The following is a 14689-nucleotide window of genomic DNA, read 5'->3' as shown; positions in this document are numbered from 1 at the left end:
GTCATTTGTATGTGAATCAGGCTACATTGTTTCCACTGTTTCTGATTCACTAAAAAGAACCACTTCATAACAGTTGTTGATTCACAAAAAGAACTGTACATATGAGTCATTTGTTTGTGAATCAGGCTACATCATTTGCACTGTATGCTTTGATTCACTAAAAAGAACCTGTTCATGAGTCATTTCCTTGTGAATCAGGCTACATTGTTTGCACTGTTTTTGATTCACTAAAAAGAACCAGTTCATAACAGTCTGTTCATTGATAAGGCTACACTGGTTGCACTGTGTTGTTGATTCACAAAAAGAACTGTTCATATGAGTCATTCGTTTGTGAATCAGGCTACATAATTTGCACTGCATGCTTTGATTCACAAAAAGAACCTGTTCATAAGAGTAACTTGTTTGTGAATCAGGCTACACCATTTGCGCCATATGCTTTGATTCACTAAAAGAACCTCTCCATAAGAGACATTTGCTGTGAATCAGGCTACATTGCATTGTATGCTTTTGATTTACTAAAAAGAACCAGTTCATAACAATCTGTTCATTAATAAGGCTACACTGGTTGCACTGTGTTGTTGATTCACAAAAACAACCTGTTCATATGAGTCAATTGTTTGTGAATCAGGCTACATCATTTGCACTGTATGCTTTGATTCACAAAAATAAACAGTTCATAAGAGTCATTTGCCTGTCAATCAGGCAGTATTGTTTACACAGTATGCTTTTAATTCACTAAAAAGAACTGGTTCATGAGTCATTTGCTTGTGAATCATGCTACATTATTTGCACTGTATGTTTTGATTCACCAAAAAAAAATTGTTTATAAGAGTCATTTGTATGTGAATCAGGCTACATTGCTTGCACTGTTTTAGATTCACTAAAAAAGAACCAGTTCATAAGAGTCATTTGTTTGTGAATCAGGCTACACCATTTGCACTGTATGCTTTTGATTCACTAAAAGAACCTGTCCATAAGAGTCATTTGCTTGTGAATCAGGCTGCATTGCACTGTATGCTTTTAATTCACTAAAAAGAACCTGTTAATGAGTCATTTGCTTGTGAATCATGCTACATTATTTGCACTGTATTATTTGATTCACAAAAAAAAATCTTGTTTATAAGAGTCATTTGTTCGTGAATCAAGCTACACCATTTGTGCCATATGCTTTGATTCACTAAAAGAACCTGTCCATAAGAGTCATTTGCTTTTGAATCAGGCTACATTGCACTGTATGCTTTTGATTTACTAAAAAGAACCTGTCCATAAGAGTCATTTGTATGTGAATCAGGCTACATTGTTTGCACTGTTTTTGATTCACTAAAAAAGAATCAGTTCATAAGAGCCATTTGTTTGTGAATCAGGCTACACCATTTGCACCGTATGCTTTTGATTCACTAAAAAGAACCAGTACATTATAGTTATTCGTTTGTTAATCAGGCTACATTGGTTGCACCGTACGTTTTGATTCACTAAAAAGAACCTGTTCATAAGAGTCATTTGTTCATGAGTCATACAATATAGGTTGAACCGTATCTTTTCTTTTACTAAAAAGAACTGGTTTGGTCAAGACGCTATAATTAACCCTAAAGTACACTGTTTTTTGTTTAATCAATTACTCCAATAACTAATGCAATAATTGTACAGCACAGAGTTATTTAAAGAGCTTTTTAATATTTCATGTGATCAAACTGTGATGGTAACCCAGTTCAGGATCCAACGTACTGCACTGTTTGCTTATTTTCCCTCGAGACAGAATTAAAAACACACACCACAAGACTTCTTTCAATCATTTTTTTCTTTACAATTCCAAGACATTAAATTCACTAATGATCTGTAAAAGCAGAGTTTTAAATCAGTTCGCAATTTATTACACATTACGATATTAGTGCACTGCATTCAAAATCATATCGAAGTATCTAAAACAATACACTCATTTTATATTCAAAGGCAACAGGTAAATTCTTTTGATTTTATGCACTTCAATAACATGTAAACAATTCTGGAATGTGAGGATTTTCTTCAATATATGATGTTGGCATATAGATTCAGCTTCAGTAACCTGAATGGAATCGCACAATGATCAATCCAGTCCGATGTAAGAAATGCATAGATTCAGAGTGCATTTATATTTATTTCTACACTAATCGAATGGTTTTTGCAGCGAGGCAGCTCTGATAAGAGGTAAACAGCATTTGCATTGATCTGCAAAAGGGCAGGGCGTATGAATCTCAAACATCATATGGATAAAATCCACACTAGAAAGGTCAGCTGATGCAATAAAGCCATAGTGTGTGCATCTTCATTTTCCAGGAATTATTTTTGTGTTGTATTTTTATAAACAAAAATGGAAAAAAAGTTCTCAGTATAAAAGATTTGGCAACGTTATTTTCCCCTATTATCAAAAGAATTCAAACGTGGGCCAAACGTACTGTTCATTTCGTTGTTGAACGTGGAGACGTTTGTACAGGGCGACTGTCCCTCTCTTTGGTGCCTCAGTCTCTAAATATGAATCTTACTGGTTTCTGTAGGAATAAAAGCATCTTTGGTCGTCCCGTTCAGATATAAGCACCATGAGAGATTAGGAAAAGTCAACCTTTCCATTTTCTTCAGCGTCTGTCCTTTGAGAATGCAAGAACGACTCCCATACAGCCAAACACTGCAAGAGAACAGATGGAATAAATACATGTCACTTAGTAAATAACTGAAATGCAATGAATGATCATTAATGTAAATTATATAATTCTAAATCTATAAATTATATATATACATTTTAATAATTAATAATATGTATAATATTATTATTAATATAATAATTATGTTATTATGATTTAAATTTTATATATATATATATATATATATATATATATATATATATATATATATAAATCGGTTAACTTAATTAAAATTTATTAATATATAACTCAATTTTAAATATTAGTAATTTAGTATATTAGTATATCATAAACATCAATACACAAATATAAATTACAAATAAATGTAAATAATAACAACTAAAAATTGTAAATTCTGAATATTATTATATTATATATTACACATATTATAGAATATATTATTTTAGAATAATTTATGAATAATTTAAAAATATATTTAAATAATTATACTAATACAGTAAAATATTAGAAAATATAAATTATAATTATATATCTAAATTGAATTTTATTATAATAACAGACACCACCACTGAAAAAAATAATGTTCAATAATTAAAAAAAAAAAAAAAAAAAAAAAAAAAAAATATATATATATATATATATATATATATATATATATATGTTATAAGTATTATAAATAAATAAAAATAATTAGTAAATATATTTAATAATTTAATAATAATTATTAAATAAAAATAGTACAAGTCTGAATATATAAATTATATAACATACTAAATCATAAAAAATATATGTAAGTTTTATATTGTATATATTACATATGATAGATGATAATATTTTACAATAAAATATATAATTATAATCTAAATGATATAATTTTAAAATATATTTAAATAATTATACTAAAATATACTAATAATAACTAGTATAATTATGAAAATATAAATTAGAATTTAATTAATATAATATAACTTAATTATAATAAGACACCAACATTTGAAAATAACACACCGATGTTCAATAATTAATATATATTAACATAATATTAAATAATAGTAAATACTATAACTATATCTATAAACAAATGTTATTAATAATTCTAAATGCATCCATTTAAATAATATTAAATATAAATAGTATAATTATAAATATATAAATTATACTATATACTAAATAATTAAATATGTATTTAATTTGTATTTAATTTGTAATATGTAATACATACATCCATCTAAGACTTTAAGACTTTTTTTTTTTAAACATTCTCACATCAGTAAAAACGTTTGACTGCAGTGAAATAAATAGAAGTTTAAAAAGCGTTAACCGTGAGGCCTGACAAGTGGCTGCCATTTGGTTTCCAATTTCATTCACAGGCTGCGGTGGCTCCTCATCCCGAGTGCCATTTAGGTGTCAAGATTCTAAGCCCTTGATAAATGTCCTCTCTGGGACTCATCAGCTGCCGCCCAGACCCCTAAACACCTCAACACCCCTCGGCCCAAACGGCTCAGATGCGGCTCGCGAGCGTGTTTCACAGCAGAAGCTCTGGAGGTGTGTTGGCTGCGGCTGACCGACTGTCAAAAGCAGTTAATCAATGCACTCCATCACCACAGGATTCAGACTTGACGTGACCTCAGTAAACGACTTTGGACAGGCTGTGCGTGAGGCCGCCGGACCACAGTCGCCCTCCAAATCACACTAGGACACGGCTATATTTGTCTCAGTACCAAACAGTGGAGTTTAAGGAAGCAGTGGACATCTGTGTCACTCAAGTTCAACATATTGATTAAGCTGCGGCGGTTAAAACAGCGGTCGCTCAGTGCCATTCACTGTCATTCACATAAATGTAGGATTAGAATAAAAGCATATGCAAAGAATGATCATATTTTGCTTGCTAAAGTTTAGAGAAATCTGGGAATCTGTGAATTCATAGAGCAAAAGAATGAAACTATGTTGACAGCAAATAATGATGATTTTGCTATGGTTAATGGTCAGTAAGTGCAACACAAACCTGAATCGCTTTTTGGATCGACATTCTAAAATAAATAAATAAAATAAATAAATAAAAACAATCATATGTATATTCATATACAAGTATTATAAACTAATTAAAATAATAGTAAATATAAAAATATAAATAAAATAAAAACATTATATAAATAATTGAAAATATAAATTCTATTAATAAATATTATAATTAAAAAAATATTAATATAACATAATTAGTAACCGACACTAGTCTTCAATAAAGAGATATAATTAGCATAATTAAGAAAAAAAAGTGTGTGTATATATACATATAACATATATATATATATATATATATATATATATATACACACACATGTATATATATGTATATATACACTTTTTTGTCTTAATTATGCTAATTATATATAATTTAAATAATATAGTTAGTATAATACTAATTTAATTATTAATATTAAAATAAATATGAAAATATAAATTATAATTATATTAATAAATAAATTATAATTAATAACAGACACCAACATTCAATAATTAAAATATATCAATAAACAAATATTATAAATAAATTAATTTAAAAATATTATCTAAAATATATCTATCTATATACATATTACACATCAAATATATATATACATATACATATATATATATATATATATATATATATATATATATATGAAAATATAAATGAATTATATGAATATATAAATTATAAATAAATTAATTATAATTAATAACAGACACCAGCATTCAATAATTAGCATGCCAATGTCCCATAATGAAAATATATTCATATCAAAGTACTATAAATTAATTCAAATAGTGACACTTATAATTATAATTATATTAATATATAAATATCTAATTAAATTTAATTATAATTAATAACAGACACCAGCATTCAATAATTAGCATGCCAATGTCCCATAATGAAAATACATTCATATCAAAGTACTATAAATTAATTCAAATAGTGACACTTATAATTATAATTATATTAATATATAAATATCTAATTAAATTTAAAATTAATTAATAGCAGACACCAACATTCAATAAATAACACGCCAATGTTCCATAATTTAAATATATTAACATACAAGTATTATAAATAAATTAAAATATTAGTATATCTATAAAAAAATAGCAATTTACAAATATTATAAATTATAAATAAATTAATTTAAATAAACGTAAATATAAATAGTATAATTATGAATATATAAATGATACAATATATATATATATATTAATTATAATAAAATATATAAGAATTATAATCTTATATATATATATATATATATATATATATATATATATATATATATATATATATATATATATATAAAATGAACATTTTAATATCCAATTATTATAAAAATAATTTAATAATAAATAATTCAAATAAAATAGTATCATTAATTAATTTTATTTATATATAAATAAATAATAAAATAAATAATAATAAATATAAATAGCATAATTATGAATATATAAATAATATATAAAATATACAGTTTTCAATAATTAAAATATTAATATCCAGATATTATAGAAATTATTTAAATAATACATATATTATATTAGTATAATTAATTAAATGTATAATTATATTAATAAACAAATGTTATAATTTAATCACGATTAAAAACAGCCAACAAATATGCGATAAATAAAGAAACAATCAAACAAAACAGAAGAAAAAGTCATGCAGGTTTGGAATGAGATGAGTGCATAAATGATGACACAATTGAAATTTTTGGGTGAACTATCCCTAAAACACAATAAACTACACTAGTACACTAAACTATTCTTAAAGAACACTGATTGACCCTTCTAGCACAACTTGGTCAAATGAGGACAAGAAAAATGAAAATGAAGCTGTTCCATTCAAAGGTGGAAAATGTGTTTTTCTGATCTCAGCAAAGAAAGACACGTCTGCAATTTTCCCATTTGTCGTGAGAAAATTACTTCAGCTAAGAAAACGGTCAATGTGGAAGTGCGAGAAAAAAGAAACGAGAACAAAGAAAAGTTGAACACAACATGTTCTAGAAACCTCAGAATCAACAACTAAAGCTGTATTTGCAATGCCGTGCACATGAGGACACAATAAAACTATAATAAAGGCAGAAAGGCACAATATAAAACCCATGTGATCATTCCAGATCACTGATTTGTTGAACATGTCAACACCAATTTCAGTCGTCTTGAGAGTTTGACACATGCTTACCAGTCTCTATAATGGCTCTTGTGTTACCAGGAGGGTCATTAGCTTGACACAAGCTCAGCCAAATTCGCTGCTAATCGGGCAGCGATGCATGAATAATAAAACACATCAACACAGACACACCTGAGACGTAACTGCACAGATCAGACAGCGAACAACACTTCTGTTTCAGCTACAGGAAGGGAGAGAGACGGTCGAAGGGCTTGAGATGTGAATTTTTAAACATCAGTTGCATCAGCTGTTGCTTTAACAAGAGGAATGTTTCAGCTGTCTGTGTTTGAAAACCCTGCGAAGGCTCTGTGCTGCTGAATTATATCTAACATTTAATGACAGCTTCCTCATCTTTGCTATCGTTTCAGCTACAGGCTTGTTGCTATGGCATCTCCATGGCAATTCTCTGAAGTTGCCATGTTGCAGTACATGGCTGCTGTGTTTTTTTTTTTTTTTTTGTATGAAGCGGCATGCAAATGTTGAATGTCCGCCCACACCAGTATGCTGGGTTGCATTGTTCCTTATATTAGAGATTGCATCGTTACAGTTTAATGATGTGTACAGGGAGCAGAGGTCAAATGCAAATGTCTTTATGAATATATATATATAAAAAAAATAATAATTTAAATATGAAATTGAGTAATAATTAATAATTATACAGTAGTGCACTGTTGTTGTTTTGACCTGGAAGCTGATATTAATTTAGTATAAAGAATAATATCTAAACTACATTAAATATATACAATACAAATACAAAATAAAAATATGAATTAAAATATAAATTATAATTTATTAACATTTTAATATTTAGATTTAATATATAATATGATTATTTATGATTAGATTAATTTATATTAACTTACTGATATTAATTTAGTATAATTTAATTTATATATATATATATATATATATATATATATATATAAATTGTACTAATTATAATATATATTAATAATTAACAATAATTAATAGATGGATAGATTTATAGTCATTGTAATTATATCAATATACATAAATATTATATACAATGATGAAAATATCATTTATATTACTTAATTTACTGATACTTTTAGGAATAATTTAATACCTAAACTTATATTAAACATACCCAATATGAAAATAATATAATTAATATAATATATAAATTATATCAATATACAAATTAAATCTTAAATATAATTATGAAAATGTAAATTATATAATTACACATATACATACATTTTATATATATATATATAAAATTCAATACACAAATTAAACATTAAATATAATTATGAAAATGTACATTACATATTCATTATAAGTAATAAGACAGTACAATTAAATGCATAATTATGTTAATATTATATTAAATATTATATTTAACAATGTTACAGTTGACTTTTACAGGGAAGTAAAATGAAAATGTCTTTATATCTTTATATATATATATATATTTCACTCACATTTCAGCAATCATTTTAGTATATCTTCTCAAGGGACAATACTATAGAAATAAAACTTGGATATATTTTAGAGTAGTCAATGTGCAGCTTGTATAGCAGTGTATATTTACTGTCCCCTGAAAATAAATCAACATACAGCCATTTTTGTCAAAACAGCTGGCAACAAAAGTGAGTACACCCTAAGTGAACTTGTCAAAACTGTGCCCAAAGTGTCATTATTTTGTGTTAGCATCATTGTTATCTAACACTGCCTTAATCATTCTGGGCATGAAATTCACCAGAGCTGCACAGGTTGTTGCCGGAATCCTCTTCAAATCCTCTATAATGAAATCATGGAGCTGCTGGACGTTAGACACATGGTGCTTCTCCACCTTCCGCTAGACTAGAGGATGCCCCATAGGTGTTCAATAGGGCTCAGGTCAGATCATGTTCACCTGCGCCTTCCTCAGCAAGGCAACTGTCATCTTGGTGGTGTGTTTGGGGTCATTATCATGTTGGAAAACTGCCGTTCGGCCCAGTTTCTAAAGGGAGGGCATCATGTTCTGCTTCAGAAATGTACAGTACATAATGGAATCCATGTTTCCCTCAATGAACCGCAGCTCCCTATTACCAGCAGCACTTATGCAGCCCCAGACCATGACGCTACCACCACCATGCTTGACTGTAGGAGAGACACAATTTTCTTGGTACTCCTCAAAAGGGCCTCACCACACATGCTGGACGCCAAACAAGTTTATCTTAGTCTCATCAGACCATAGGACATGGTTTCACTAATTCATGCTCTTGGACAGGTTGTCTTCAGCAGACTGTTTGCGGGCTTTCTTGTCAGCCAGCTTCAGAAGGAGCTACCTTCTCGGAAGACGCCAATGCAAACCGATTTGTTGCAGTGTGCAGCGTATGGTCTGAGCTCTGACAAGCGGACCTTCTACTTTTTAACTGCTGTAATACAAGACACACAACTTTGTATGGTCCTGTCAAGCAGACAAAAACATGAACATGATGAATAGGACATGTGGCTTTGCATGGTTAAATGACATAGTGCTGTTATCACTTAGGGTGTACTCAAATTTGTTGCCAGCTGTTTTGACTGTTTTTTTAGGGGACAGTAAACATACACTGCTATACAAGCTGCACACTGACTACTCTAAAATATATCCAAGTCTCATTTCTATAGTATTGTCCCTTAAAAAAAAAAGATATACTAAAATGACTGCTGAAATGTAAGGGGTGTACTCACTTTTGTGAGATACTGTATACAATAATAACAATAATAATCATAAAAATAACTTAAAAAATATTTAAAAATAAAATAAAAATAATTAGAATTCATAATAATGAATCATTCTTATGTGTTCCATAGGAAAAAACAGACACACAGTTTTGTAACAACATAATGGTAAATATGCCACAATTTAACTTTATGCAATTTTTGGGTGAACTATCTCTTTAACGTACACCGGCTGACCCTTCCAGCTCAAAAATGAAAATGAAACGGTCACAATCTGAGGTGGAAAATACATTTTTCTCATGTCAGTGGAGAATGACTTGTCTGCTATTTCCCATTTGTCATGAGAAAATTACTTCAGCTGGGAGAATGGCGGAAGTGCAAGGGGGGAAGAACAGAGAACAAAGTTGAAGATTAATATTACAGCAGAGTAATTATTACACCGTAAAACCTGGAACAAAATACACTGATTCAGTAATTATTTTTTAATAAGTCACAGAGCAACTCTAAACAAATGCCAACATATAACCTCTAACACCACACACACACACAAAACTTTTCACAACAAATAATATTAGTAGCATAACAGTTAATTAATTGCAAGATATTTAAAATCTGCTATTCATTTATTCATATTCCAAACCCATAAGACTTTCATTCATCTTCAAAACACAAATGAAGATATTTTCATTAAATCCGAAAAGTTTTCTGACCCTGCATAAACAGCAACGCAACTACGTCGTTCAAGGCCCAGAAAGGTAGTAAGGACATTGATAAAACAGTCCATGTGACATCAGTGGTTCAACCATCATGTTATGAAGCTACAAAAATACTTTTTGTAAGCAAATACAACAAAAAGAACGACTTTACTCAATTTCACTACAAAATAACCACATTTTCTAGCTTGGATTTTCTATTAACTGATATCCCCACAGATCAGTGCTGGTGAAGTTCTCGAACACAAACACATTTTCTCATTCGTCTACCATCTCACTGTTTTTCTACTTTTTCTCCCACCTTATTCTCTTTTAGGTCAGTGTTTGATGCTGTCAGGCTCTTCCTTCCACATTAAATAAAAATGCCTCTTTGCCTGGAGGTTACATAAAAACACACGTGTGCTGTCTGCACAACCCTAGAACATGCAGTATTTATTTCTATTTCTTGTGGTTTAGTTTTAACAGTACCTAAATATTATTTCAGCTTTATTGCACAAATTTCAACACATAATGGCACATTTTATCTGAAACTGCACCATACTCAAAATAATGCAATAAAAGTTTAAGGTTCAAGTTTTATTTGTGAAAAACACAACAGCACACCATACTGCAGTACTTGTCGACAATAAAATAAGCTATAAACGTGGTGCTGCTGCTAAATTTAACAGTAATTTTTTATTACCATTATTCTGATATCTCAAAGAGATCCAATACAACAACTAGTTGACAAACGATAGGTAGTTTATGGCATAGTTAAAAAAAAAAAAAAAAAAAAAAAAAATGTATATATATATATATATATATATATATATATACACACACACACACACACACACACACACACACACATACATACATACATATAAAAAAAAAAAAATATATATATATATATATATATATATATATAATTTTTTTTTCCCCAAGAGTTTTATTTGAGGCCATTTGGATCAAGTACACTAAAAAAAATTAAAGTAGAGACAATTTTCACTTAGAAATTGCTTGTGAGTTTCAAAAACAAGTATAAGGATTTGGCAAGTAAATGTTGCATACAAAACAAAAGGCCTAGGAGAATTATTTACAAAATCAGACAATAAAATAAGCTATAAATGCGGTGCTGCTGCTAAATTTAACAGTAAATTTTTATTACCATTATTCTGATATCTCAAAGAGATCCACTACAACAACTAGTTGCTGGTTTAACGATAATTTAGGTAGTTTATGGCATAGTTTAAAAAAAAAAATTATATATATATATATATATATATATATATATATGAAGAGTTCAGATGCAAAACCAGCTAAATCCATCTGACTTCTTTCTTTAAAAAATGCATTTTTATCAGGCTCAGATGTATAGGTTTCTATGTAAGTACTGGTACTTCTGATTGGGCTGAAGCTGTTTTTTTAGCGAGTTTGAAGAAAAAGTAGTTGATGGATGTATAATATGTGTTGAGAGCATTCACTCAGTATCATTATCTCATTTTTGACCGAGATGGCTTTTAGCTGGTTTTGCATCTGAACTCTTCATATATATATATATATATATATATATATATATGTATATATAATTTTTTTTTTCCCCAAGAGTTTTATTTGAGGCCATTTGGATCAAGTACACTAAAAAAAAATTGAAATAGAGACAATTTTCGCTTAGAAATTGCTTGTGAGTTTCAAAAACAAGTATAAGGATTTGGCAAATAAATGTCGCATACAAAACAAAAGGCCTAGGAGAATAATTTACAAAATCGGACCATTTCATAATTGCATTTAGCTTTTATTCATATTTTAGTAAATTTTATTAGGTCTTATTTTACCATCTGCCACTCTGACTTAAGTTTCACTGCTAGTTTTTCTCTACAGTCAAAACTACTTTGAAACGGCAGCTTGCCAAACTACTAATTTAAAGCAGTTTCCCAAACACTGGTGTGAATGACAGTTCTCGTACAGCACGGCTTATTTTTGACTCTGTTTGCATCTGAAATCTCCCGTTGATTGTCTCCTCAACCTCTCTAGAGACCAAACAGAGAGTATGTCATATTCGTTATCGCTATAAACTCATTCATCTGTTTTTGTCCAATAACAGGTTGTTCTCTAGGGCGTCTGAGGGCACAGCAGGTAACAGAGATCACAACATCTCTAAAACTTTTCTTATGCTTCTTATTTTGTGTTGCTATTATAAAATACTTTTAACTTTGAGGTCATAATTTACTGTTTAAGACTGAAAAGCAGAGGAAGAAAGCTTTAAAAAAGATAAATTAAGCTGTGTACCGGCTTAAACGCGTCCAATCTAGTGAGCAATGTCAACATTTATAGACTTGGAGTGCAATTACTTGTCAGCAGGGATAAAAATGAGATACTACCACCCTCTGCTGGCACACATCCAGGGCGGCTGTGCAAATGAATGCAGGCAGATGGCCACACACATCCCTGTAAAATCTGTTGGCGGTTTGTCCAAGTCTTCAACGGGAATGGTTTTTACCACCTCATAGCTGTGAATGTTTATTTCTCATGTCTGAAATTTTCTCAATTACATCACTGTTTTAAAGCTTGATCAAATTTGGAGTAGCAACCGGCGACCTCAATTGGCTTATTGCTTTTATAAAATGTCAACAAGATTATAAAAAGACATGTAAAGAAACACAAAAAACAAAGCAAAGGTCTCACCTTTTCATAGTAGCTGACGTTGCTCTCTGCCGTGTCGATGAAGGCTGATCGTAGGTCATTTCTCATGACCTTCTGCCAGCGGGTCCAGTCGCTCTTGAGTGCGTTATTCGCCCACTCCAGCCGGTCCTCTGTCTTATCCAGGTCATCTCTCATCTGAACACACAAGGATTGGTTAGTTAGCATGGTCCAGTTAGCCTCTGCTGGTAGAGAATCACGGAACCAGTTTCTTTCTCTATTAAAATCCATTCACAAGTAGCCAAGTTTTAAGATAAGTGTTGTTATTTAGAAATATTTTAGGATTGAAAAACAGTCAGGAGTCAGATAGTTTTTCTGAATTTAGTAGTAGGGAGTTAGTCATCTAATTTTTAATGAATTTTGCAAATGTTGCATCAGGCCTCAAGGAAAGGTAGTACTCCCATACTCCCAAAGGTAGCATGTACAGAAAAGCAACGGTCCTAGTACTGAGCCTTGCGGTACTACATACTGAACTTATGATCAATATGACACCTCTTCATTTACTCCTACGGAGTGGTAATGGTCAGATACGTACAATTTACATAGGGCCTCAAATAAATGTGACCCGGACCACAAAACCAGTCATAAGAGTAAACTTTTTTTAAACTGAGATTGAATATATGTATGGTTTGTTAGGATAGGACAATATCTTTTAGAGATACAACTATTTCAAAATGTGGAATCTGAGGGTGCAAAAAAAAAAAAAAAATGTTGAGAAAATTAGTAATAATAGTTGGCTATTGCTACAAATATACTTACAACGGGTCAAATAAGGGGCTGACAATTGTCAGTGTAATAAGTTTCAAGTTTCTTCATGATATCTCCCAATGGTAGCATATACAGGGTGAAAAGCAACAGTCCTAGTACTGAGCCTTGTGGTACTACATACTGAACTTGGGAACAATATGACACCTCTTCATTTAATCCTACAGAGTGCTAATGGTCAGATATGTACCATTTACATAGGGCCTCAAATAAACATGTGACCTTAGACGACAAAACCATTCATAAGAGTCATTTTTTTTAAATTGAGATTGAATAAATAGGCTTTCCATTGATGTGTGGTTTGTTAGAATAGGACAATATTTGGCCGAGATACATCTATTTCAAAATCTGGAATCTGAGGGTGCAAAAAATCAAAATGTGGAGAAAATTAGTAATAATAGTTGGCTATTGCTACAAATATACCTGTGCTACTTACGACAGGTCACATAAGGGGCTGACAATTGTCAGTGTAATAAGTTTCAAGTTTCTTAATGATATCTCCCAATGGTAGCATATACAGGGTGAAAAGCAACGGTCCTAGTACTGAGCCTTGTGGTACTACATACTGAACTTGGGAACAATATGACACCTCTTCATTTACCGCTACAGAGTGTTAATGGTCAGATAAGTACGATTTGCATCAGACCTCAAAAAAAATATAGAACTGACTATTGTCAGTTTAACAAGTTTTAAGTTTCTTAATGATATCTCCCAGTGGTAGCATATACAGGGTGAAAAGCAATGGTCCTAGTACTGAGCCTTGCAGTACTTGCGGTACTACGTACTGAACTTGTGATCAATATGACACCTCTTCATTTACCGCTACACAGTGTTAATGGTCAGATAAGTACGATTTGCATCAGGCCTCAAAAAAATATAGAGCTGACTATTGTCAGTGTAACGAGTTTTAAGTTTCTTAATGATATCTTCCAATGGTAGCATGTACAGGGTGAAAAGCAACGGTCCTAGTACTGAGCCTTGCGGTACTACATACTGAACTTGGGAACAATATGACACCT

General features: G+C 30.4%; 1 protein-coding gene across 3 annotated transcripts in view; it reads right to left on the bottom strand.

Moving 5' to 3' along the window:
- Positions 1 to 1669: 1669 nt before the first annotated feature.
- The window catches only part of snx7 (sorting nexin 7), a 34076-nt gene continuing 21056 nt past the window's right edge, over positions 1670 to 14689 (bottom strand). For all 3 annotated transcript variants that reach the window (XM_051098676.1, XM_051098677.1, XM_051098678.1), the window contains 2 exons: positions 12891 to 13043; positions 1670 to 2659 (listed from right to left, as the gene is read on the bottom strand). In XM_051098676.1, the coding sequence (XP_050954633.1) occupies positions 2582 to 2659; positions 12891 to 13043 (231 nt within the window). In that variant the 3' untranslated portion in view covers positions 1670 to 2581. The remainder of the gene's footprint in view (positions 2660 to 12890; positions 13044 to 14689) is intronic.

The sequence above is a fragment of the Labeo rohita genome, chromosome 24 (assembly GCF_022985175.1).
Source record: "Labeo rohita strain BAU-BD-2019 chromosome 24, IGBB_LRoh.1.0, whole genome shotgun sequence".
Lineage (NCBI taxonomy): Eukaryota > Metazoa > Chordata > Actinopteri > Cypriniformes > Cyprinidae > Labeo > Labeo rohita.
The sequence above is the reverse complement of the archived record's forward strand: the minus strand, read 5'-3'. Positions and strand labels throughout refer to the sequence as shown.